Genomic DNA, 26155 nt, shown 5'->3' on the forward strand with positions numbered 1-26155 from the left:
ACTTGTTGCTATTTTAATTCTTCCTTGCTGAATATATATATATATATACATGACATTGATATCTGATGCTATTGTTACTGAATGACTACGATTGCTAACAATCTCCATAAAATGTATAACATTAATAAAAAGAGGGAAAATATATTAGGCTACTATACAGTAAATAAATATAATGATTCATTATAAAACGATACAATAATAAACGATATGATATAAAAAAAGTCAAATAGAAATGAGCCACGGCCACAAATAGACGCATTTTATTGACGTCTCCATTATTTGCTTGTTTATCACAACATCTGGAGTTTGTCACTTTGGATGTTTAGCTCTTCATATTTAGTAACAGGCTGCCCTCTACAGGCCACAAGTGTGTAAACCTGCCTCAGAGACATTATCTCAAACCAAGAGATGAACTCTCTTCCTTTTTATTCTTTTTAAATGTTGCCTTGGCAGCTAGCTGAAATAAAATGCTTTTTACATTTATATTTTATTTCAGATTATTTTGTTTAAAGTGTGTTTTTGATGTTTTAATTTCTGTTAATGATAGGCTCATAACGTTCACTGTATATCTGTGACCCTGGACCACAAAACCTTGTCTTAAGTGTCAATTTTTCCAAAAATGAGATGCATACATAATCTGAAATCCGAATAAATAAGCTTTCCATGGATGTATGGTTTGTTAGGATCGGACTATATTTGGCTGAGATACATCTGGAATCTGAGGGAGCAAAAAATCAGTATATTGAGAAAATCACCTTTAACTTTACTTTACTTACTTTTGTCATTTAGCAGACGCTTTTGTCCAAAGCGACTTACAAATAAGAAAAAGTAACTAAAACTAAAAAGTTACAACTCTATAAATACTATCTACCCACATATTTAAGAAAATAAAGAAATAAAATAAAATTAACACATGCATATAACAACAACATTTCAATAATAAACATATCAATGAAAAAATTAAATAAAAAGCTACTACTATCCCTTGCCGGTGTCCCTGCCCGGTGGAGTCGCACGGTAGAGTCGAGTTGTTCAAATGAAGCTCTTAGCAATGCATATTACTAATCAAAAGTTATGTTTTGATGTATTTATGGTAAGAAATGTACTAAATATCTTGATGGAACATGATCTTTACTTAATAACCTAATGATTTTTGGCATAAAAGAAAAATGGATAATTTTGACCCATTCAGTGTGTTTTTGGCTATTGCTACAAATATTAAGACTGCTTTTGTGCTCCAGGGTCACATATAGGATGCATATACTCACTGAACAGTGAAATCAAGCAATCTGTTTTATTAAAACATATGCAGTAACATATAAAGCACATAAAAATATGGCTTTGATTTTCAAAACATTTTAGGTAGAACTAAGTTATATAGGAAAACAATGTTCTCTCAATGTCTTATATTAAACATGTTTTAAAATAACTTCACGAGGGGTAGAGCATTTTTCTTGGTCATTTCAAGAAGGAAGTAAAACAATACGGTGTAGAAAACTATACAATCTCTATGGTGGAAAAAAAGGAAATGGTCTTGTTATTGCACAACACATGCATTGGAGCTGTGCTCTTCAGAAGTGAGCTGTGCCTCACATATGGCGCTCATCCACGCCTGCTGCTCTTCTGCGGTGCTGGCCCTCAGGATGAAGGTGCGTTTACTGTGCTTTGGTGTGAGGGTCCAGCCAAATGTCCCACCATCACCCTCCAGCATCTCCACCTTTGCTCCAACCAGATTAATGGCCTTTTCTGCTGACTAGGAAAAGATCCCCGTTCAGAATCATTGAAAAAAACTCAAGCAGGCGTCGCCATGGTAACATAACAACAACAACATGGCGATTAGCAACTCAATCTCGTGACATTTAATTATTAATTATTTAACGTGCAAAAACAGTTTCTTAATTAGACCGCGTTCACAGCGTCCGCGCAGGTGTGCTGAAGTTAAAACTGATCACACTGTTACAAGTTTCTTAAGAGGGCTGCGAGACGTAATCGCTATCATTCGCTCTTACCTTTTCATTAAAACCATAAACAAGCTGTCTGTCTCTGATATGAAACCACATCATTTCCCAGCGCTTGGTGAAGTGCGTTTTCTTAAATAACCATCCTTTTTTCCGCTCGTCTCTTTCCTCTGGATGGTTTTCTTCTGTTGTACCGTTAGAGGTCGCCGATACTAAAGCCATTACTTTTGAGAGGCACTTATTCACGCGCGTGCGTAAAACAGAATAAAAGTCTTTTATTTTTGTGATAGTTTTGAAGGAATACAAGTAAAGAAAAATGAAAAACATTATTATTATTAAATGTATAAACATTTTCAATGCATATACTTGAATTAAATAATAAAATAATCCAATATTATGCTTCCTGGTGTTTATAAATACTACGTGGCTTAAACTATCGTTTAAAAGTTAAAAGTAAGTTTTTTAATGTTTTTTTTTTTTTTTTTTAAGAAGTATCTTATGCACATCAAAGCTGCATTTATTTGATCAAAAATACAGTAAAAACATTGTCATATTGTTAAATATTATTACAATACGATATACCGGGTTTCTATTTTTTTATTAAATTTAATCAATGCTGAAAAAAGGCGTTTCTTAATATTTTGTGTAACCTGTGGTACTTTCTTCAGTTTCTATGATGAATAAAAAGTTGAAAAAGAACCACATTTATAAAAAAAAAATAATAATAATTATATATATATATATATATTGCCATCAGAGGAATTAATTATAATTTCAAATTGTAATAATATTTATCAGTATTGTTGTTTTTACTGTAGTTTTGATCAAATAAATGCAGCCTTAATGAGCATAAGAGCCTTTAAAAAATATTATCGTACTGCTCACAAACTTTTAAATATGGAATTATAAAGGAATTTTGACTTTTAAAAAAATCTATTAAATTATTATTATGAAACCATCAGCAACTAGACAGCTTGGGAATGGGAAAACTATGGAACCATGGTCCATTTATTTATCTGTTTTTGCTTGTACGTGTCAAAAAAAGTTCTTTTTTTTTTTACCCAAATGAATCATTTTAAGAATAACTTTAACCTGAGAAACAGAATAAAAGTCTTGTGTGCGTCAGCGCTTGAGGAAATGGCGGATCATCCGCTCCTCACGGAGGCTAAAAAGCTGGAATATTTCTCCTCCATCAACTCTATGGCCCGTAAGATCATGGAGGAAAGGGAGAAGATAAAGGAGAGGCACGGTACGGAGTGGGACCAGATGAGTCCCGTCGAACAGGACACGGCGATAGACAACGGGATGATGGATCCGCGGATCCGGGCTCGGTACGCGATGCACCGGGTGGAGCGAGAGGAGCTGGTCTGCTTCCCGAAACTGCTCCTCCAGACCGGACAGAAGACCGTGCACTTCGGAGACGAGGTGTTGAGTTAGAGCTGGTTTGGTTATTTCAGTGTTGTTTTGGGTGTCTCTAGTAATATAGGGCTTGTCTGTACAAAACCATTACCTTTACATATTATCATGCCTATCTGTTTATTTGCCAAATATGTAGGTCTAAATAAAATAGTTTAGTAAATCAAAACTGTTATTAAACCAGCTGCTAAAAAGTGAAGTGTATATTAATTAAAGTGCTATCTTCAACTAGTCAAATTTAAGTTAATTTTTAACTTGTTAGACTTCAATGTCAAAACAAATTCAGATTAAAGTTTAATAGACAAACCTCTCAGTTCGTACTTAAATCTCCATCAACTATTTATAATTTAATACTTAAAATCTCTCACATTTCAGAAAACGGCTATTCTCAGATATTTCACATTTCTGTACATTAAAATGTTTACTAAAATCTTTGTCGGTTATATCTAAAAAGTACATTTAATTTAATTTAGTTAAACAGGCTACCAAACCAATGTAAGTGTCAACAAAATAAATTTAAAATTGTCTAGCCTAAACTAAAAGCCTGAACCAAATAGCTATAAATTAAACCGTTTACCAAATATTTTAAATTCTTCATACAGTTAAACTGGCTTGTAAACTGATGATAAAAGTAAAAACAAACAAATATCAATAAGCGTTTACCAAACAAATCTCTTTGAATTCTATACATTAAAATGTTTATGAAAGATGAATCTATGAACCACTTATTAAACAAATCTGCACCATTTTTAAGTTATGTATTATATAGTGATGGGCTGGCGTACTCCTGTATGTTTATCCCTATTCAATGCAGAAATGGCAGATTAGTTAAAGGAGTATTGTCACATCTTATGGCATGTTAACATCTCTGTCTCTTGTTTCAAGGACTTAACTTGGCAAGATGAGCACTCGGCTCCTTTCTCTTGGGAAACCAAGGTAAGTAGGCCACCTCTACTAAAAATACATGTATTCATTTTGCTAGCAAAGAGCAAACAAAAGTGATTCAGCCTGTCCCTTCCCAACAGAGTCAGATGGAATTCAGCATCACCTCCGGCGCTCCAGAACCGCTCGTTCCCTCCTCAGTGAACGAATCCAAACCCAAGCCCTCTCAGAGTACCAAGCAGCCCAGCACTGACGAGTCGTCCTTCTGGAAGATCAGCGCTGAGCGCTCGCGGCTAGAGGGCGAGAAGAATGAGTTTCAGTCTCTGACGCCCAGCCAGATTAAGTCTCTGGAGAAAGGAGAGAAGCATTTGCCGTCGTACCTGAGGCCAGAGTCTGGGCCGAGGGAGTCAGAGGATGCGCCTCCCTCACGGCCGGTTCAGCAGAGAATCACCAAACCTCATGCCCCTCCTCCCCCCATTCCCATCAGCGTGACCCCTGTGGCCATTAGCATGACCCCAACACCTCCTGCTCCCGTGTCCTCCTCAGAGGAAGGGTGGGAGAGGGCCCAGAGCACGCTTCCCTCTGTAAGCACTATGGATGATGTGTTCAGTCCTGGTCTGGTCACCAGGTCTTCCTCTCAGTCCAACAGCACAGTCAAAGATGCCGGCAAGGCAGAAAGCTCACCCGCCTCCAGTCCTACCTTCTCACAGGTTAGATGGGATTTCACCTTCATTTCATACAGTTAGATGAAGACAGACAGTTGTACATGGGGAAAATGCCTTGATGTTCTTCATATTTTTCTTTCCGTTAATTAATGCAATATATTAAAAGGGTCATGTGAGGTTGCTAAAAAGAGCATTATTTTGTGTATTTGGTGTGATGCAATGTTTATGCGGTTTAAGGTTAAAAAACCACATTATTTTTCACATACTGTACATTAGTGTTGCCCCTCTATGCTCCGCCTTTCTGAAACGCGTCGATTTTTACAAAGCTCATCGTTCTGAGAAGCGAGGCGTGCTCTGATTGGCCAGCTATCCGGCGCATTGTGATTGGCTGAATACCTCAAGCGTGAGATGAAGTGTTACGCCCCTTACGCATTGCGATGCCGTGTCCCGGCGCGACGACACAAAAACAATAAAACCCATTATAAACGAGGCATTTGTTGCATCCAGTGGGGACATAATTACTGAATATAATGACTTATACTGTCTTTTTACATTACCATGTCTGCATTTGTGATCGGAGAAACGACATACAACAAGCGCTAGCCTACATGCTGTGAAGTGTCTGTATAGAATGTGTTTGAATAGTCAGTGGCAAATTCTTTAAATAAGAAAACGTACAGTCAGAAGCGCCAGACTGTCCTTGCAAAGTTGGAATTGCCCCACTTTATAGAAACAGCCTTTGTGCACAGCTGTCAGGCTACTCCCAGTCCTCTGTAAAATGCGCTGCACACACTCTAATATTTGTGTTGAACTGGAACAGTGTTGTAAATACAACTTAACCACTGATTTCTAGTTGGAAGCCCAAACAAAGTAGTTTAGTTTTCACAACGAAACACAGCGTCTCCAGGACATGGTGCTGGCGGCAGCAACAATACTACAACGAGAATAATACTTCCATCTTCTTTCATTGCGTCGACATTTGGGCAGTGTTTTGCAAATCTTCCCACATCGTGACGTAGACATTTTGGGGCGTGTTTGAATGAGGCGTTTTAGGTGGGCGTGGTCAAGTCTTAACTTTTATAAAGAATATCTCTTTGGTTTTGAGACTTTAGTCTTTGCAACTTCAGGGATCTTATCTCTGCACAAACAGCTTGTAATACTCCAAAGAGAAAGGAAAACGTGAAATCGCATCATATGACCCCTTTAAAACGAAATTAACGAGTACAATGACTTGCATACGACTCCTATAGAATGAGCATGTTTTGGGGGCACAGAGTTCATAATCTTGATCCATTTTTCTGGCATCTGTAGTTATATGAAGAACATTTTAATATTCATAGAACTTTTCCATTCCACACAAGGTTTCCTTATACTGGAAAAATAAATGATTCTTTTAAGAAGACTGAAAGGTTCTTTGGGGAACCCAGAATGGTTCTTCTATGTCTATGTATTGGTCAAAATCATCTTCTGGAACATATATTTTTAAGAGTTTATCATAGCGCTGTGCAATTAATCGAATTCGATCATCATGCGCATCTCTTCAGTAAAGCCGGTTTCTTTTAGCAGTAAATCGCCATCATCTGCTTTCAGATGGAGCGGCAATTACTACGCCGTAGTTCACTGACAAGCTAGTTTATCAGAATAAAAAATGAGAATGCATCAAAGTTATTAAAATAATCATGTCCTTAAAAAAGAAAACCAAGTAGTTTGGTATAATCATTTATTATTATTTCCATTTTAAGTGAGCAGGGCGTCAAAACAGCGACGCGGATCACATAACAAACGCTCAGGGTCGTTTATGGTAAATATCTTTCAGCGCTATATCCTCTAATATTTTTATCTAAAGCTAAATTATAGAATACTTTCACTAAAATACAGCAGGAAAAAAAACAATGCTGCAAATAGTTATTTTTCTTACCATCTATTTATCTATAACCAATACTCAAACCAGATGTAACAAGACGTTTGTGATCTACATTTAGCATAATTAATCTGTAGGCTAAGAACATGTATACATATACATACGTGCATATAAACGTTCATAGAGCGGCTGCGATCAGCTCCGGTGCACGTGGAGCCGTAAAGCCTGCGCTCCGCAGACGCGTGCAGTGATGCGCTGATCAGATCTAACGTCACTGAATCTGCTGTTAAAAATGAACCAGCTGGACTTGCAGCATCTCACGCATATATACGTCCTCACGCGTTGACGTCATCAAATTGCGATCGGTTATATATATATATATATATATATACTGTACATATTCCGTAATTCTGACGGACAGGGTCATAAAAATTCCATCATAATCTATTATTACCCGTCATTTTAATATTTTAATTATAATACATTTAATTGCTTCTAATTTTGTTCTCATTTTCATTTTTAATATTGAACCTACAGGAGGAGCATATAGGTTTATGGATTAATTTATTTATGATGAGAACAGATAAACAGACTGCGCGTAATTTTTCATGTTCAACACCACAGTGACAGCGGAGGCCACTATAAACGAAATATGCTAGGTCTGGGTAAAAAAAAAAAAAAAAAAATGGATTTCTCAATTTTAATAGATTCTCATTTTTATGAACCAATATCGATGGTTAAATCCCAATCGATGCTGCTTTCAGTTGATGAATGAACAGTACAGAGAGTACACCTGCCATCCAATAAATCACGTTGTTACTTTTGATATGAAACAAAGTCTCCGATTTCAAATTCTGTCAATTTTATTAGGAAATTCAAGCAATAAATACCGTTTTGGCGCTCTTTAATGTGGTCTGATAGATCGCTGTAGCTTAAACTGGGTCGTAACCACTGATCTATATGTTCTCGATTATAGATCAGTGCTTGTAACACTTTTATATGTGTATATATATATATATATATGTGTGTGTGTGTGTGTGTGTGTATATATATATTTCAGACAGTTGTTGTTTGGCAATAAATAAAATGCATCTAAATTATTAATTTTATTTATTTTAATTTAATTTGCATTTACTAATTTATTTTTACTTACACTTGTAAGTCACTGACCCACATTCTCTCTTGATTTTTCCTACTAACATTTTAACGACTAACAACATAAATTGTTGTATTTCCTTTTTTTCAGTTTAACACAAGCAGCAGTATCCTGAAGACTGGCTTTGATTTCTTGGACAACTGGTAACGCTTGAATATCCTGAAGAACCCATTCCAGATCACAGGACCTACAAGCACCACAAACCCAACACTACCAAACACTTTCCTTTTAAATCCAAATGCTTCAGTAGTTTCTTTATAGTGCATCAATATCTCTATGATTGTAGTAAAGTCTTCATCTGTTTGACTTCATCTCACTGGTTAGAAGTTACTGAATGCATGAGCTATGATACATCAGATAAGATTTTAAACAGAGCAAAAGTCAATCTTTGTTACTTTGGTTGTTTTCACACTTGGTACATTTGCTTGATTCAGAACCCATTGTCTCTACTCTCCTGGCCCTGTTGGTCTGCTTTCTGTTATTGTTATTCTAAACTGTGGTATGTTTGCAAAAATTATTTTACCATCAACATTAGAACCACCAAAATCTGTTTATCCTGTGTATCCAGGCAACGGAGTTTGAAATCTTAAAGTTGCAGAACAATGCTTTAAATTTTTATTTGGTGTGACTACCAAACTGGCACACTAATCAGTACCAGCCCACTTCTGGATTGCATTCACATCAACCACGAACCACACTGTGGCTCACATTAAAACAAACCCCTCTTTCAGACTCAAGTAAAATTCCTTTGTGTGCAGTTACAGACGTTCGGAAGATGCATTAATCAAACAAGCCAGAACTCAGATCCACACTAAAACCACTAGTGTGAATGCTACATCAGTCACTGCCATAAATTTGTATCTATATTTATCTAGACCTCAATACTAGTGTTAAGATGCTTCACTGTACATTTATTGATAAGGACCTAAATGAGACACCGTAGCGCTAGCATGGTTTTGAGAAGATGACTTGCGCCTTGCTTGTTTTGTAGACTTTTTATATGCGTGCTACTTTCATTGTATGCTTTAAAGTGAATCATTGACTTTTCTCTTCATTCTCCTGAATGCTTCCTTTCTTTGTCTCTTTCCTGTAGCCCAGTACACCAGAAATGACTTAATATCTTAAAGCAATAGTTAAAATTTCCATTCACTGTTAGGCCCGAAGCATACTCCACGCAAGTACGCAAATGTCCAGAACTCAAGGGGGCGATAGAGTTAACTGAAACCGAATGTGCCATTTGTTCAACTGTAAACGCATAGATATAACTCGCTCTTTACTTGATTTTGGATGTGTGAAATCGATGTTTGCATTTACGTACTTGTCTGTCATATGATTCAGGGCTAAGCTAACTAGGGTTCAAGGATAGGAATCATTTTTGGAGCTTTGTTGCGAGATGTTTTTGTTGAATACGAATGCGTGGCCTGGAGCCAGTATTTATGCATTCATATCTCTGTAATGGAAGATAAGTACGATAAAAGAAGTACACTAACTCTTGTTGTTTGTCTCATTCTTCTCTTGCCTGGTAGTGGGCAGTGCAGCACTAATTGAAAACAGAAAGATGGAGCTCTACTCATAAATCCCATGACAGTTTTCTGCCCGGAGTGTTATTTATTTTAGTTAAATATAACCATTGGATGTGCGTTAATGTAATTGGTCACATATGTGGCACTTTCAAAATGCTTCTAATATGCTTTATTTAAAGAGTTTATTTCCCCAGGCAATAACTTTTATTTTGGAGGATTGACGTTATTGCACCACATTGTTAGTTTCTGACAGGAAAGTGGCTCTGTAGTTGTCCAAGAGGTCATTCAACGTTCAAAGGTTTTTTTGGCTATATCGGAATTATTTTTAAGGAGTTCAGTTGATAGGTGGATTAGATCAGTCTAACGAGTAGATATCCATGGTTTTGTAATTTTCTAATTGTTATTTGTCAAAGGTAGACATCTAAGCTGTTTATCAGTTTCTTGTACCGTATAATGTCTAGACACAGTCATCTGGGAGAGATTTGCTTAGTTAGAATTTGTTATGTAATGAACTGGATTCTTTTGGGCAAAACTCCATTCTTACATCTAACTCCCTTCCAGAGTCTCCTCCAGAGGAAGTGAGCAAGAAAGAGAGAAGTGTCCTGTTTAGAGGACAAGAAGTCCAAATTCCTTCCATGTGTGGAGACAGAACTCAGCTGGTAATGAGACGTTCATCATTTTCCTGTCATTCGGCCACTATTGACTCCTACAGAACAGAATGTTCCCAAGGGACAACAGCATAAAAACGTCACAGAAGGCTGAGTCTTGGACAAGAAAATTAAGATCTATTTAAATGTTTATGGAAGAGGGAGAAAGAGCTGTGTCAGTAAAACTGCCATGTTAGCACAAAGAATAGATGTGGGAGGGATGAAAAAATAAATCCTGTGTTTGGGTTCTCAGGAACAAGCAGCTGAAAGAAAGAAAACAGAAAAAGAGAGAAAGAAAAAAGGAATCTTTCAGACAAGGTGAAAGGAGGAGGAAAAGTGTCCGACAGCTGCAGAGAGGGAGGAGGCTAAAACAAAACAGAGCTGTATAGAGGTGAACGATAGAGCGAGACAGAGTTGAAAGCGATGTGAAAGGAGGAGAGAAGGCTGCTGTTGAGTGAACATCAGGAGTTGTGTATATATGCAGTAAAACTGAACAGAAGAAAGTGATTTATGAAGTGAAGTGATTTGAAGAGGAGATGAGTCTAACAGTGATTCTGGCGGCTGTACTGGGCTTCAGCGCTCTGTCTTCCTGTAACTCTGGCGAGAACACCACGAGACCGGCCATCACGACAGCTCATCTGTCTCAGGTTAAGATTTTAGATTTATTTTGTGGGAAATTATCCATTTACTGTTGAACAGTGACATTTTCTTTATAACTTAATATATCAATGATTTCCATCGCAACAATTGTGAATTGTTTGACTTACAAAATGTCTTTGAAAACCTACCATGATGCTAATAGAATGGTATTCATTGAAGTACCTTGGAGTATTATGTAAACACCTTAACATACATCAAAATACCAGGGTATTACCGTGATGTTGCATCACTATGGCTTTCTGCTTGGGGTTACTGTACAGCTTTGGAACGATGAAGCTAGTTCACAATGCGTCTGCATTTACACTCTTAAAAATAAAGGTGCTTCACGATGCCATAGAAGAACCTTTTTGTCTAAATGGTTCCATAAAGAACCTTTAACATCTGAAGAACCTTTCTGTTTCACAAAAGGTTCTTTGTGGTGAAAGAAGGTTCTTCCGATTATAAAAAGGTAAGAAAGAGATGGTTCTTTAAAGAATCTTTGACCTAATGGTTCTTTGTGGAACCAAAAATGGTTCTTCTATGGCATCGCGTGTGAAGAACCTTTTAAGCACTTTTAAGAGTCTATGAGATCAAATGTCAAGGGCATGCACTTTGGTTGCTACAAAACATCCTCGATTAGCAATCACATTACTTGAAGTGCCTGGCCATGACCTCCAGTGTGATTGTGCATGTGTATCAAGCAAAGGCTGGAATTAACTATGTGACTTAAAATCTGGACAGATTTCAAACCACTAGGCATCACATATTTGGCTGTGTTGGTTACAGAGGAAAACTGGGCATCATACATTTTATGACTAAGGGTCACACACTGCTCCGAACACAACAAACCCACACAGAAACATTGCTAGGAAATTGAATTAAAGTGGAAACATTATTTGTTCTACAATTGGCTCAAATAATTAAATCTGTTTGATATCCTGCCACTGAATGGATTCGTAGTCTGAGCTAAAAATTCAAAGTCTGTGGTCATCATATACCATGCAATTTTCTGCAAAATCTGTGACTGCCCAAAATGGGAGACGGCGTCTGAATTTTGGGAACTAATGTTGACTCTTTCAGAGTGTAAATTGGGGCAATAATATGGGCAGAAGTTGTGTAGTATATTCCAGCCTTAAGTCTGGTTTTGATGGTGGTTTTGCTGTCGTTTAATCCTACAGGTGAGAGTGTTCAATGAGGAGATGGTTAGAGGGCGAGGGGACACTCCTGACATCATAGAACCTGAACCCACCACTGCAGTCTCTGAAATGGAGAGCACTTACAACTACATCCGTGCGTTAACCAAACACTCACTTCACTTACCCACTTCCATCTGAAGACCCAGAAAAACAAGCCAAAACCAATCCAACGGAATGTATATTTGCATATATTCTACTTGCAATAACAGCCGGTGTTATTTGTCCTGACGTGACGGCTTGTTTGTATGGTAATATTTAATAGTTTTGGTATGTGAATTACATAATGCAACATCAGTAAGATCAAAAAAAAAAAAAAAGCTATTCAAGAATCCAGACGGCTACCTTTGTCAACCCCTTCCCCCTCCACAACACAGTTTCTTAATATTCTATTCATTCACTGGTATGCAGCAGCATAGCTGACTAATGAAAGACTTGATTCACATTTGTCTATTTATACATTTTTGCAGTGTCTAGACTGGCAGCGATGGATCAGGCTATCCACAGGCTTAATGTGGGACATTACACATTGGACATTAAAGTTACACAACTGTTGGAAAGAATGTCACGACTTGAGAATAGATTAGGCGACACTGAGGATGCCATTCAACAAGTCTCGTCCTACTGCAAGGACAATCGCAAAGAGATCGGACGACTAGAGGGTTAGTGGCTTTACCTTTGGGCTCATAGCTGTGGGCTATAAATGGCAGTGTAGTCAACAGTGGAAATCTAGCTGTGCTTAAAGAATCCATATTTTTATTACTGAGGATCTTACCAAATATAAAGTAAGGTGGTGACAGTTTATTTCAAGGGCAGTCTCTCAAGTTAAACCTTTTGCTCACGATGACCCAATACATAAGGTTATTTGGGCAGCAAATAATTAGGCAGAACAAGTGGGATCAACACCCTTTGTTGGACCTGGAACAAAGTTATAGTTATAAGTCCATCCCAACCCTAATCCTAGATCCATGTAGCCAGACCATTGCCTAAAGACATAAGGTTTAGGCTCTATAGCCACTGAAATTGGCCAAGGACTGCTCACTTAGTCAGGAAGAGGTCATCTGAAAAGTGACCAATCACAGTTATGTTTTGTTCAACTTCATGTTTAGGGGCATGTTAAATGTCACCTGAGTATGCCACAGATATTTCCTTCTCAGTGAGGTATTTCAGAGGATGCACTACTAATGAAATGAAATCACACAGAATCCAGAGATTCAACCAAGCTCAGAAAAATAGAACTTTTCTTGTATGCTATAGGTAAACATGTCAACACATCTCTTTTAAATTCAAAATGCCTTAAATTACTTTTAGCTGTGAACTTCACAAACTTTTTTTAAATCCAGAAATTAGTTGAAGCACTCATTGCTGTAGTCCCGTGTAACGGAGGCTAGCTGGTAAGAGCTGCGCAGGTAAAACTCATTCCGCTGATCTTAAGAGGTGCACAATTGACTGATGCTAGAAGTTACGGTCTTTAGCTTCCTTGTTGGAAACAACGGTTCAAATCCTGCTCAGCAAAAGTTGGAGGAGTAGAACCAAAGGGGTTACACCCGGTACTTGTTTACAAAGCTTTGTTTCCTGGTGAACTGTTAAAGCTTGCTGACACCTAATCTCTTAGAAAAGCTGAAGATATTAGCCAGATTTCACTTTAGACTTTTCAGATTACACTTTTGCCTTCACACAAGTGTTGCCAGTTTAGTGCGCCATGTATATCAGACATTCAATGAATGGGTGTGGGTGGTCTGTGGGAGTGGCGTATGAGGGTATGACTATCCAAACCAATCCCTAACCTACCCTAAATTCAGAGCAAAATCATTGGTAAATGAGAAGATCAACCCCTTAAAACCAGCCCTAACCATAACGCTAAATTCCTAGTCCTAAACCTCACCGTCAATTTTCAAATCTAAATTCTGGCCTCCATCCCTTCATGTTACACAAGTCCTACTCTTTCAATCCCTTTCAAGCTGAAATTTGACCATTTCACACCATAACCCTGCCTGAACTCTAACCCTTCAAGGCAACAATACTTTAAGCAAAACCGAAGAATAAACTGGTGCAACGCCATTTCAAACAAAATGATGCCAAAACAAATTTTGTCTAATTCATTTCAGGTGTTTGAAACGGCTTGCCAAAGCAAACTCTCAGGAAATGTTTGCTGTGGCTGATAAACACCTTCAAATAACCATTGGTCTGAATACATAATATGAAGGTGTGCTCTGGGCTCCACTTTTTGACGTGGAAATCTTCTGATTTATTTCTTCTAATCAGGAAGTCCAGGTCAGACTCAAGTAAGAACATGGACACACTGGAGAGCTTGTGCAAATATATCCACATCATTATGATTAGATTATTCATTAATGGCTGTTTTCACACTGCTGTCATTTTCATTTAGTTTATTTTGGTATTGAGAGGAAAGTCTGCAGAACCTATTTACATATTCACCTAAACACCAATCCCAGCAGTGTAAGCAGTTTCAGTATTTTAACAATATACCGCTGCTAAGGTATTTGAAACTTCTTTTTAAATGTATTTTTAACCCTAAGCAAACAACAGCAAATAACTTTGCTGTGAGTATACTGGGGCCTTACCCCTGCTATTGATCCCTCCAGCCCCCAACATTTGACCGAACAAGGAGTCAAATCCTGCTCCTGCAGGGACACTTTCCTGCAGAGTTTTGTTCAAGCACACTTGCCTGGACGCTCCCTATTGATTCTGAAGACCTTGGCTGGCTGGTTCATGCGTGTTTAGTAAGGGCTAGAGCTAAATTCTGCTGGACGGTGGCTTGCCAGGAACAGAACTGGACAACCTTTACCTAACCCAATCCTAACCCTGCAGTGTTATCTCTGAACCCTCTAGTCCTGAAACTCCAACCTCTAGTTCAAAACTTGACCCTTAATCTCCATTTCTAACTTCTGTTCTTTATTCCCAACACCCTCTAACCTTCAGACCTAACTCCAATGTCCTACCCTAAGCATTATTCCCAAAGCTACACCTAGTTGTCAAATTTCAGAGTTACCTAAACTCTAGTAGTGTTTTCCTTGACAAAACTCCTAATGCCAATCCCTAATTGAAATCTGAATGTAATATAGGAAAATCACACATGCTGTGTGTGCTGGTTCTGATCTTTTAATTAAGGACCTAATGTCTAAAGAAGCTTAACACTAAAATTGGACGGTTTAATCGTAACGTTCCAGGACCAGAATGGTTGTTGGTCCAGGAATATGTACTACTTGGGCAAATCTGGTTAAGATGACAGCAAAATATTCCTCTTGACACTCATTAACTTTTGTGTTCTGTATTTTAGTAAAATAAGATGAAAATTATTTTGTGGTTCCAGGGTGCCAGAAAGGCCGTAAAATGGGTTACAAATGCTTCCTGGCATACCGCGTGTATGAGACCTACGCAGATGCATCCAAGAAGTGTCAGGAGCGGGGAGGACGCATGGCTATGCCACGAGATCGCAAGGAGCAGGAAGCTTTGGCTGAATATGTGAAATCAGTATTCCATGGAAACTGGCCTGTGTGGCTTGGGATCAATGACGAGCGCTCTGAAGGCCTCTATCTATTTGAGGACACAACTCGTGTCACTTACTTCCAGTGGAGGAAGCACTTCCTGTCAAGCCAGCCAGATGGTGGGAAACGAGAGAACTGTGTAGCCATGTCTTCAGATGACGGAGACTGGTGGGACACCTACTGTGAAAGACGCATGTATTATCTGTGCGAGTTTGATGTTTGACCTTGATACTTTCCTAAATGGCTTCTAATTAAGAGTTTGTTTTTAAAAAAAGTCAAGAGCAGCTATTAACCGTTTTAAAAACAGTTATTGCACAGGTAAAATTAGGACCAGTGAATTTAATGATCCCATGAAATGGTTTGATAAATGCAATTTTCTTACCTGTTAAACATTTTTCCTATTGAAACAGGAAGTTGGAGCAGGACTCTATAAAGCATTAGTTTGCTTCCAGAATAAACATTTACTGATAATTTACTCATCCCCATATCATCCAAGATGTAAATGTCTTTCTTTCTTCAGTTGAAAAGAAATTAAGGTTTTTGAGGAAAACATTCCAGGATTTTCCTCCATATGGTGGACTTTAAATGTGGGGTATGTATTTTTTCAAAAACGCTTTAGAAAACTGAGTCGGGTCCAGTACCAAAATAAACTTGTGGCCAATCAACAGTAAGGGGCCTGTCTACTCATGATCCGGACTCCGGAGGAGAGAGCACTCAGTGCACATGATGGACATTAGCCGAGCGACGACAGAACGCTAGAGATGGTGGATAAAAAAAACAAAAGAGGAAACCGTCTGCGGAACAAAAGAAGGCTTACAGTGTCTACACCGGATGCTACACTGGACGCAACAAAGCGACCATTGAAAATCATTTGAAATGTCCGTCAATTGTCATAAATAGAACGCAGCAGCAGTTTACTGTCGGGAATTTGTCGTGTCACGGCACGGCATCCAGTGTAGACATCATCACTGATTATAATGAATATAGTATTTTGTCACGCCGCTCCGCGCCGCTCGCATCCAGTGTAGACACGATAAGGCAAGAAGTAGGACCCGTGTACATATCGGATCAGCTTTCTAGCGCTGTAGAGAACTCAAGGAGCGGGAAGGCCTGCGATCGGGCGCCGAGGTTGCTTTGTTTCTTCTTGATAAGCGAGTAACATTGGTTTTGCTTTGTTTCACAGAACTAATCGTTGCCGTACGTATGTGTGGAGCGGAGCTATCAAAATAGGGGCGAGACCCTTTTGGGGTAGCGGCGTGTTTGTTTTGGTGATTTCAAATATCAACATTCGCTACAAGAAATCACTTACCCCACCTTTAACGGGGACCAATGGTTTGAAGGTCCAAATTGAAGTTTCAGTGCAGCTTCAAAGGGCTCTACACGATCCCAGTCGAGCAATAAGGGTCTTATCTAGCGAAACAATTAAATCTCTTATCTAGCGAAACAAACAAAAACAAACAATAAAAAAAAATTCAAATGTATATCCTTTTTAAACACAAATGCTCATCCTGCATTAGCTCCGCAATGTACGTCCACAAAGAATTACGTAGTTACGTTGAAACGTTTACGTGTGACGTAGGCAGAAATAGTACCAAACTCCATTTAAATTTTCTCCTCCAACTCCAAAATTGTCCAACATTGTTGTTTTATCTTTCTTTGTAAAATTTTATTCTGGAAGTGAACTAATCCTTTAACTTCCTGTCCCCCTTAAATACCAAAGCAATTCCATTGGTTGAGACAAATTTTATGCATTATTATATGCCCTATATATAATTTTACCCTGTATTCATGAAAATGTTAATGCCTTTTGAATTACATACTACATACATGTATCATGTTATATTACTGAAGCTAAAAACGGTCAAATTAAAAATGTCTCTTTCTTAGTATTTTCAGTTAGCAAGCAAATTACTTAGCCTACTAGCTCAGGAAGGGGGATAGGATTCTCCAGGATACTCCTCTGGATCGTATATTGTAGGGCGTAGAGAAGAGAAATACTGTATATTTTAAAAAGCGTATAACTGCTAGAAGTAAACAAACTTTACAAAAAAATACAACATCCTATACTGTAGATGGCTTTAAAGCTAATAAATGCCACAAAACTCCAATATTCATGGGATCTTAAAGCCAGTGCTGGAAATATTTGTAATAAAGGTTTGAAGATCATGGACAAATGAAAACATACTGCAATACAATAAATTATTTAATCTTTTTGATGTTTAATGTTTGTATTATTTCAAGGGTTGTCTGCATCTGCCCTGGTTCTGACATTACATTAGTGCTTTTTTAGACGCGTGTTCAAAACCGTAACAGAAATTTGTTTTCTTTTTCTTCTTTATTGTTCTAAAATTCTTTAGAATTATGGCTTGTTGTTTCAACCCTGTATTTGTTTTCAAAGTTGTATTTGTTTCACTACTGAAGCAGGTTTAAAGTGAAATAGGACTCTTGAGCTATGCTGAATGGTAGAAAAAAGTCCAGTCTCATTCTGGCCGACATTATTCAATGTTGATTTTAGTACTCAAAGAAATTCAAACCTATAAATATATACATTTTAAATCAGTTATATATTTTATTTCATTTTTTTGTAAACATTTACCATTCACAGTAAATAGTTAAACAGCTTAATGAGATTTCATTTCATATGGCTTGAATAACTGTAAAAATTAAGTTAACATTTCATTTAATCAAGACACTGATGTGTGATATAGAGTTCAGACAGGTCTGTGCTACAGTAACTCAACAGATGAGAAGCTGTGATGGCCAGAGGGTGTAAATGCCCATCAGAAATGACTCTTCATAAGTGTATGAGTTTGAGTCAGATCTTCATCCATACAACCTCTGGGCGAGCTGTCTATCTGTGGAGTCGACCTACAGCAACACATTTAAGGCCCAAAAAAAAAATCATATTTGTTTAGTGTTCCCTTTAATACGAATCTCATAGCAATACAGTAGCTGCCATTTTTATATTTTACAGATTAGTAAAATCACCCATTCAGGCCAAAATTTGCATTGGAAAAGAACAGCCCTCCTCCATGCCAAATTGGCCTGGAACGGCTAATTTTATAAACTTTATTTTGGCCATCATACTAAATCTGGCACGAACACGAACGAGTATAACTTTTCAGGAACTGGAACTTCTTATCAGGATGGCAAGGAAGCAAGTCAAGCAGTTTAACATTAGAAAGACGAAACATAAAAGACATTTTTCTCCAGGAATGCTAAGAATGAGCAGAGACGGCAGCCAGAATCTGTGTAACTGATGGTCTGTCCACAGGGCTTTTACACCGGTAGGAATATATCACTTTACCATCCTGGTCCAGCATAAAATCACCACCCATCTGAGAGAGACAGAGGGAGAGGGCTTTTACTCCATTTTCAAGACTACAGGGAGACAAATGTTTATTCTATCACTGGGTATTATGCAATGTTTGGAGTTAGTTTTTATGATTTTGGAATGCCACAAATAGCATGAATCTCTTAAAACCATTTTCCTTCTCATTCAGAAAATCTTGGTTTACCTCAGGATGTCAAATGAAATGCTATATCAGCTGTTTTTTTTCCTATTGATTTTACATAAGGTTTATAACATTTACATTTATGCATTTAGCAGACGTGACTTACATTGCATTCAAGTTACAGTTTTTACATTTTATCAGCAGTTTATAATTTCTGCAACCTTTGGAATTAAATGCATTATCTAAATGCAGTTTAAGCCCTTATTTATGTGAATGCATTTTCCGGCAATAAATGTTAAATAGAAAAAAAATGTAAAGAAACTATATCAGAATTATATAGCTAGCTACTTTTCTTGGCCATGATGTAGAAAGGGTTCAAATAATATTATTTCTCAGGTGTCACAATTTTTTAATAGGGTAAAATCATACAGTAACAGGCTGTAGAACACTTATGTTTTTGTTAGTTAATATTTAATAATTAAGAACAGCTTTTTACAACAATGAATTGAATATTTACATGACACAGGTGAGAAGGTAAACACCTTTGGGCCAAAATCGGACAACAAATTATATCCTATTTGTGGAAAGATACATTAATATGGCTCAGTTCTACTGCATAACTAGACCAGCCTACAAAACACAGTTTTGTTGAGTGATTTGAGCTGAAGAAGTGCAATTTATGATACTGTCATTGTGTAACTGGCCCTATATACATACCCTTAAGCCATAAAATCTGGGTAATAAACTCATGGAAAGAAGTGCAACTCATTTCCCAAGTCAGAGTATTATTCTTTTGTTCTGCGTGTGATATTTTGAATAAATGTTTGCATGTCACCTGAAAGAGATCATCGATGAACTGAGGTGGCACATCGGGAAGCTGTCGGTTCGTCGCCAGAATTTCAGAGTAGTGGAGCAATATCTTAAACTTAATCACCTTGCTGATAGATGAACCCAGACCGAACGCTTGAAACACCTGTGGCCCGTCATAAACAGACCAATCAGCACATATGATCAGTATTAAACTACTGTCAAGTATATGGAGTCTTATTCATTTGTTCCCTCATTTAAGTTATTTGTGAAAGATGATAAATTGTGGTTATTAATAATTTTTTATTGATTGATTGCATGTCATGTGCAGGGCTCAACTGCAACATAAAAAAAAAAAAAAAAGATTTTTTTAAGCCATTAACATTGAAGACCTTATATGGAAGCCCATTTCTGCCACTGAATTAAAAAATAAACCAGAGTTATTGTGACTTTTTATTTCACAATTCTGACATTTTGCAGTTGTAAACTCCCTATTAAGAGTTATAAAGTCATAACTGCAAGATATAAACTCACAATTCTGACTTTTTTCTTAGAAGCGTGTAATATAAACACCCAATTGTGAAAAAGAAAGTCAGAACTGCCATTTAAACTCTTTAAACTTTTTTTCCTCGCAATTCTGACATTTTTTCGGAATTTGCCATTTTTGCGAGTCGAATTCTGAGGAGAAAAACTGTCAATTTTCTTAAAATTGCAAGTTTATATCTCAGAATTCGGACTTTATAATTTGCAATTGCAAGTTTATGTCATGCAGTTCTAAAAGAAAAAGTCAGAATTGTGAGATGTAAACTCGCAATTGCGAGAAAAAAGTCGCAATTACTTTATTAAATAGCTGAAACAAGCTTTCATAACCTTAGGATTAAGCAAAGAAGGGCTAATTATGTTTTTGCCCAGTTGATAGTCCTCACCGCTCTCTCTGCATCCAACAGCATGTCAAATTCATAGCCTGTGTGATCAAGCCAGAATGTGGCCCCTTCAAGAGAACCGTAAGAGACCACCAGCACCCGCAATGACTGAGCTTCCAGAAGCTTCTGTAAGAGAAAGAGGCAGAAACAGAGTCGATGATTCAAAGAACACAGGGATACTGACTCTGGAACATTTGCTACAAAAAAGCAGCACAACATTTTGCCTTGCCAAGTCCACAGCTGGGTCAACAAGCTTTCGAAAGATATTTTCCAAGCAATCAGAAATGGCGGAGGTCTGCTCTGAATTTACTTGCAGCTGTGCAGTTTCCATCTCCTTTAATGACAGGTTGTCTTACCTTGCTGTTCTTCAGCTCAGTCAGGTGGTCTCGTCATGGCTGTCATCCGAAATGCCGGAGCAACACAAGGAGGAGATTGTCTCCCTTCCCCAAGTACTGACCCAGTGACACATTCCTACAGGAGTACAGGAAAACCAACATTTTTGCTGAAATTTGAACTGAAATAGCCACAGTCCACAGCATGTTAAATTGAACTGACAAGAAGAATTACTGCAATTCAAAGAAATTTAACAGTCGTCACATGAACAATTTATTGACAAATGCATATTTAGCCCCTGACATACAATATATTTTGTTTCTCAACTGATTAGAAATATTTTTTCTAAAGTTGAATATTACTGACATTAACATCTGGGATAAATGATAGCATTTAGGAAGTTTTAAATTCACTATGGTGCTCAACTGACCAGTTAATAAATTTACTAAAATGCTCCATATTTGACATGTTTCCATATACAATTGTTTAAAATCAGTTTTCAGAATAAATAAATACTTTGATTCGGCAAGGATGCACTGAATTGATTAAAAGTTATGGTAATAATGTTTCGATTTTAAATAAATGCTCAATCTTTCGATCACAGTTTCCATGAAATTATTAAGCAGCACAACTGTTTTCAAAACTGATAATAATAAATGTTTCTTGAGCAGCAAATGAGGAATGACTTCTGAAGGATCATGTGTCCTAACACTGAAGACTGGAGTAATGATGCTGGAAATTCAGCTTTACCATTGAAGGAATACATTTTATTTTCAAATATATTCAAATAGAAGACTTATTTAAAATCATAATATTTTGACTAGCTGTGCTTCATACATCGCTACACTATTGACAATGGAAAATGAACCATTTTTTCCCCACTAAATTTTAGCTGAATTTTTTTGTGTGTCACCACCTTAACAGACTTAAAAAAAAAAAAAAAAAAAAAAAAAAAAAAAAAAAAAAAAAAACCCTACAGACCCCAAACGTTTGAATGGTAAGGTATATATAATTTACATACATTATATTATTTTCAACATTTCTGGAAATATTGCATTTAATCATTTCTTCTAAATTTCATTTCATATTCATTTAAATTTCCTGCCTCATTCAAAAATGTTACTGGAATTCTCAAATTTACAAAACCTCTCTGATAGGTCCTTCAAAGTATCTTGGACAGGTGAGGTATCCAAGCCACAACATCTAACTACTGGGGTGCCTCAGGGCTCAGTTTTTAGACCACTTCTCTTTTCTGTCTACATGGCATCACTAGGTTCTGTCATTCAGAAACATGGCTTTTCAGATCACTGCTATGCTGATGACACTCAACTCTACCTCTCATTCCATCCTGATGATCCGACAATAGCTGCTCGCATCCATTTCTTGCTGGATGATGGACCATCACCTTCAACTCAACCTAGCTAAGACAGAACTGCTTGTGGTTTCAGTTAACCCATCGTATCATCACAATCTCACCTTCCAGTTAGGCTCATCTACCATAACGCTTTCAAAAACAGCCAGAAACCTTGGAGTTGTGATTGATAAGCTGAATTTCTCAGACCACATTGCTAAAACTGCCCGGTCCTGCAGATTTGCATTATACAATATTAAGAAGATCAGGCCCTTTCTCTTGGAACATGCAACACAACTCCTTGTTCAGGCTCTTGTTCTCTCCAGACTTGACTATTGCAATGCTCTCTTGTCAGGTCTTCCAGCCTATTCTATTAAACCTCTACAATTAATCCAAAATGCCGCTGCAAGATTAATCTTTAATGAGCCGAAAAGAACGCACGTCACACCTCTGTTCATCAATTTGCACTGGCTACCAATAGCTGCTCGCATTAGATTCAAGGCATTAATGTTTGCCTACAGAACCACCACTGGCTCTACACCCCTTTACCTAAATTCATTACTTCAGACTTATGTGCCCTCTAGAAGCTTGCGTTCTTCAAGTGAACGACGCATTATTGTACCATCCCAAAGACACACAAAAACACTTTCACAGACTTTTTCATTAACTGTTCCCATCTGGTGGAATGACCTGCCCAACTCAATCCGAGCAGCTGAATCCTTACCCATCTTCAAGAAACGGCTAAAAACTCATCTGTTCCATCTTTACTTGACCCTCTAACTCTAGCACTCTCTATTCTATTCTAATTTTATTTTATCTATGTCTTTTTATTAAAAATAAATAAAAAATTAATAATAATAATAATATTTATCTGTACTGCGTTAGGCTAACGGAGACTTGTAATAGCACTTGCACGTTGTCGCTCTTTTGTTGGTTTTGATTGCTTCTTATGTCCTCATTTGTAAGTCGCTTTGGATAAAAGCGTCTGCTAAATGACCAAAAAAAACAAAACAATGAACATTAACTGTATATAGAGATAAGTTTAATTACAGCTATAACCTATGGGTTGTCCATTACAAAAAAATAAATGCGTGAGTAAATTTCAACCAGGTAACAAAACAATCCCTGAGACACTGATGTAATCACAGTCATAATGTAACGTGATGAACTGTTGCAACTGCAGGCCTTCATTTAGTTTCAACAGCAGTTCTGGATATGAATAGAAATGATATTATGTGTTTATCTCACTCTTTAGTCTGGACGTGTATAAACTGTGTCTCTGAGCTGAGCGTCTGGGCTGCAGGACACTGGGAAAGAACTGTGTCGCTCATTTGCATCTGAACATCCAGACGTTTCAAAAACCTATCCCACTCCACCTGTCAATCAAACAAACATGCATTCAGCTCACTAAACTACTCAAACACACTTAATATATTACCTGCTAACATAAAAACATTCAAACAATGTATCATATGAAAACAAGCACTCCGTGGAGCCCCGACGGCGATCAGAGAAAACAATATATTTTCATTGTTTTGTGTTCCTCTGAAGAAACTTTCCCTTCCCTCACAAAAGTACAGTTTTTCTTCCCATCTCAAATCATTTCCATTAAAAAAAAAAAAAAAAAAAAAAAAAAAAAAAACGCTATGTTTCTTGTGAGAATGCAAAATAATTTTGTGAGAGTACGCAAAGAATCGTAATATAATATTCTTCTCGTTTAATTTATTTATTTTTAATATCATCCTCATGTCCTGTTAGGGGCATCATAGCAGTCTCATGAACATTTTTTATTAAAAATGATATTGCTTACTTCCAGCTGTAGTAAGCCTTCAACATTATCTCGAACCTCAGTGTTTCTGTTAAATTGGGAATCAAATAGCATTATCATCAATATACCATTATGATATTCAGTATGATGTACAGGCAAAAGTTTGAATTTTCTTAACTAACTATACATTATTTACATACGTGACTGTTTATTACACCAAAAAACACTGATTTTATTGATTAATAATTCTTAAAAGATGAGATTGCCTGGTACACCATCATTCAAACAGTTATTATTATAATTATGCTAAATATTTGACCACAACCGATACTCACTGAAAAAACTGTTCCCATAAATGCTCTGCCTCCTTTTGGTTTTTCACACACAGACTGAAAGAATTATCATATCATGAACATTTTCAGATCATGGAACAAAAAAAATGCACCATTGCAATGTTTAAAGATAAATATACACACCTGTTAAAGAACTTGGCACCTGCTGACATCAGACCAAATAAAGGACGAATTTTCTTATCGACAATTTCGTGCAAAGAACCACCTAAACAAAAGTAGCACATGCAAACAGATACACTTTGAACCCTACATGCATATTACATAATGCATACATTTGCGCACCAGTACGAGGTCAAATCTCAGATACCTTTGGCGACGTCCTTTTCTACATTTTCCAAAGATGTTCTACCAAAGCCGACCAGTTCTTTCAAAGCCGCTAAGAGTGTGTTTAGGCCCACTTCAGTAGCCATGCTGAGCCTTCACCGAGTTACCGGTCACCCAGATGATCTGGTGATTACGGAAACTAAACGGTGATTGGTCAAGCCTTAAATGCGCCAGGCACCACGTGTCATCATAGAATTTTCATCAGCAGCACGTTTGGCCAATAATAATTCACGAAATAATTCGAAACTTGAATAGAAATTCACACAGAGACTCATTTAAAAAATAAAAAAGGTTACTTTGACTTATTACATCTGCAACAGTGAGTGACAGCTTCCGGGACGTATCTACATTGAAACATGTGCCATCTAGTGGCTCACTGAAGTACTGCATACTACAAGCCGTCTCGTCTGTCCTGTTTAGTAGTAATTAAGTGAAAATATATACAGGTGCTGGCCATAAAATTAGAATATCATGAAAAAGTTGATTTATTTCAGTAATACCATTCAAAAAGTGAAACTTGTATATTAGATTCATTCATTACACACAGACTGGTATATTTCAAATGTTTATTTCCTTTAATTTTGACGATTATAACTGACAACTAATGAAAGTCCCAAATTCAGTATCTCAGAAAATTAGAATATTGTGAAAATGTTCAATATTGAAGACCCCTGGTGCCACACTCTAATCAGCTAATTAACTCAAAACACCTGCAAAAGCCTTTAAATGGTCTCTCAGTCTAGTTCTGTAGCTACACAATCATGGGGAAGACTGCTGACTTGACAGTTGTCCAAAAGACGACCATTGACACCTTGCACAAGGAGGGCAAGACACAAAAGGTCATTGCTAAAGAGGCTGGCTGTTCACAGAGCTCTGTGTCCAAGCACATTAATAGAGAGGCGAAGGGAAGGACAAGATGTGGTAGAAAAAAGTGTACAAGCAATAGGGATAACTGCACCCTGGAGAGGATTATGAAAAAAAACCCATTCAAAAATGTGCGGGAGATTCACAAAGAGTGGACTGCAGCTGGAGTAAGTGCTTCAAGAACCACCGCGCACAGACGTATGCAAGACATGGGTTTCAGCTGTCGCATTCCTTGTGTCAAGCCACTCTTGAACAAGAGACAGCGTCAGAAGCGTCTTGACTGGACTGCTGCTGAGTGGTCCAAAGTTATGTTCTCTGATGAAAGTAAATTTTGCATTTCCTTTGGAAATCAAGGTACCAGAGTCTGGAGGAAGAGAGGAGAGGCACATAATCCACGTTGCTTGAGGTCCAGTGTAAAGTTTCCACAGTCATTGATGGTTTGGGGTGCCATGTCATCTGCTGGTGTTGGTCCATTGTGTTTTCTGAGGTCCAAGGTCAATGCAGCCGTCTACCAGGAAGTTTTAGAGC

General features: G+C 37.4%; 3 protein-coding genes across 4 annotated transcripts; 2 read left to right on the plus strand and 1 right to left on the minus strand.

Annotated features, from left to right (window-relative positions):
• The first annotated feature begins 3065 nt into the window (after positions 1-3065).
• On the plus strand, positions 3066-10374 carry cUnh1orf198 (chromosome Un C1orf198 homolog). The gene is made up of 4 exons (XM_079375495.1): positions 3066-3383; positions 4260-4310; positions 4400-4966; positions 8029-10374. Exons 1-4 carry the CDS (start codon positions 3096-3098, stop codon positions 8083-8085), a joined length of 963 nt encoding a protein of 320 aa, XP_079231621.1. The 5' UTR covers positions 3066-3095; the 3' UTR covers positions 8086-10374.
• Positions 10212-18003, plus strand: clec11a (C-type lectin domain containing 11A). Its single transcript, XM_079375498.1, has 4 exons — positions 10212-10755; positions 11926-12037; positions 12411-12602; positions 15275-18003. The coding sequence occupies exons 1-4, from the start codon at positions 10645-10647 to the stop codon at positions 15670-15672; spliced, it is 813 nt and encodes a 270-aa protein (XP_079231624.1). The 5' UTR covers positions 10212-10644; the 3' UTR covers positions 15673-18003.
• Positions 17941-25088, minus strand: selenol (selenoprotein L). 2 transcript variants are annotated; one of them, XM_079375496.1, is made up of 9 exons: positions 24747-24904; positions 24563-24644; positions 24422-24475; positions 24129-24174; positions 23567-23694; positions 20991-21105; positions 20638-20760; positions 19740-19877; positions 17941-18787 (listed from the first exon to the last, which is right to left on the minus strand). In XM_079375496.1, the coding sequence occupies exons 1-9, from the start codon at positions 24847-24849 to the stop codon at positions 18668-18670; spliced, it is 909 nt and encodes a 302-aa protein (XP_079231622.1). In that variant the 5' UTR covers positions 24850-24904; the 3' UTR covers positions 17941-18667. The 2 variants fall into 2 exon arrangements, with proteins under 2 accessions (XP_079231622.1, XP_079231623.1); XM_079375497.1 differs by having other exon boundaries at positions 18003-18317; positions 24747-25088.
• Positions 25089-26155: the final 1067 nt, after the last annotated feature.

This window comes from Barbus barbus (assembly GCF_936440315.1).
Source record: "Barbus barbus genome assembly, chromosome: 24".
NCBI lineage: Eukaryota > Metazoa > Chordata > Actinopteri > Cypriniformes > Cyprinidae > Barbus > Barbus barbus.

Coding starts and splice junctions, on each gene's coding strand:
- cUnh1orf198 (XM_079375495.1), top strand. CDS start 3,096: ATGGCGGATCATCCGCTCCTCACGGAGGCTAAAAAGCTGGAATATTTC. Junction 3,384..4,259: donor CCGTGCACTTCGGAGACGAG/GTGTTGAGTTAG, acceptor TCTTGTTTCAAG/GACTTAACTTGGCAAGATGA. Junction 4,311..4,399: donor CTTTCTCTTGGGAAACCAAG/GTAAGTAGGCCA, acceptor CCTTCCCAACAG/AGTCAGATGGAATTCAGCAT.
- clec11a (XM_079375498.1), top strand. CDS start 10,645: ATGAGTCTAACAGTGATTCTGGCGGCTGTACTGGGCTTCAGCGCTCTG. Junction 12,038..12,410: donor GAGCACTTACAACTACATCC/GTGCGTTAACCA, acceptor ACATTTTTGCAG/TGTCTAGACTGGCAGCGATG. Junction 12,603..15,274: donor AGAGATCGGACGACTAGAGG/GTTAGTGGCTTT, acceptor TTGTGGTTCCAG/GGTGCCAGAAAGGCCGTAAA.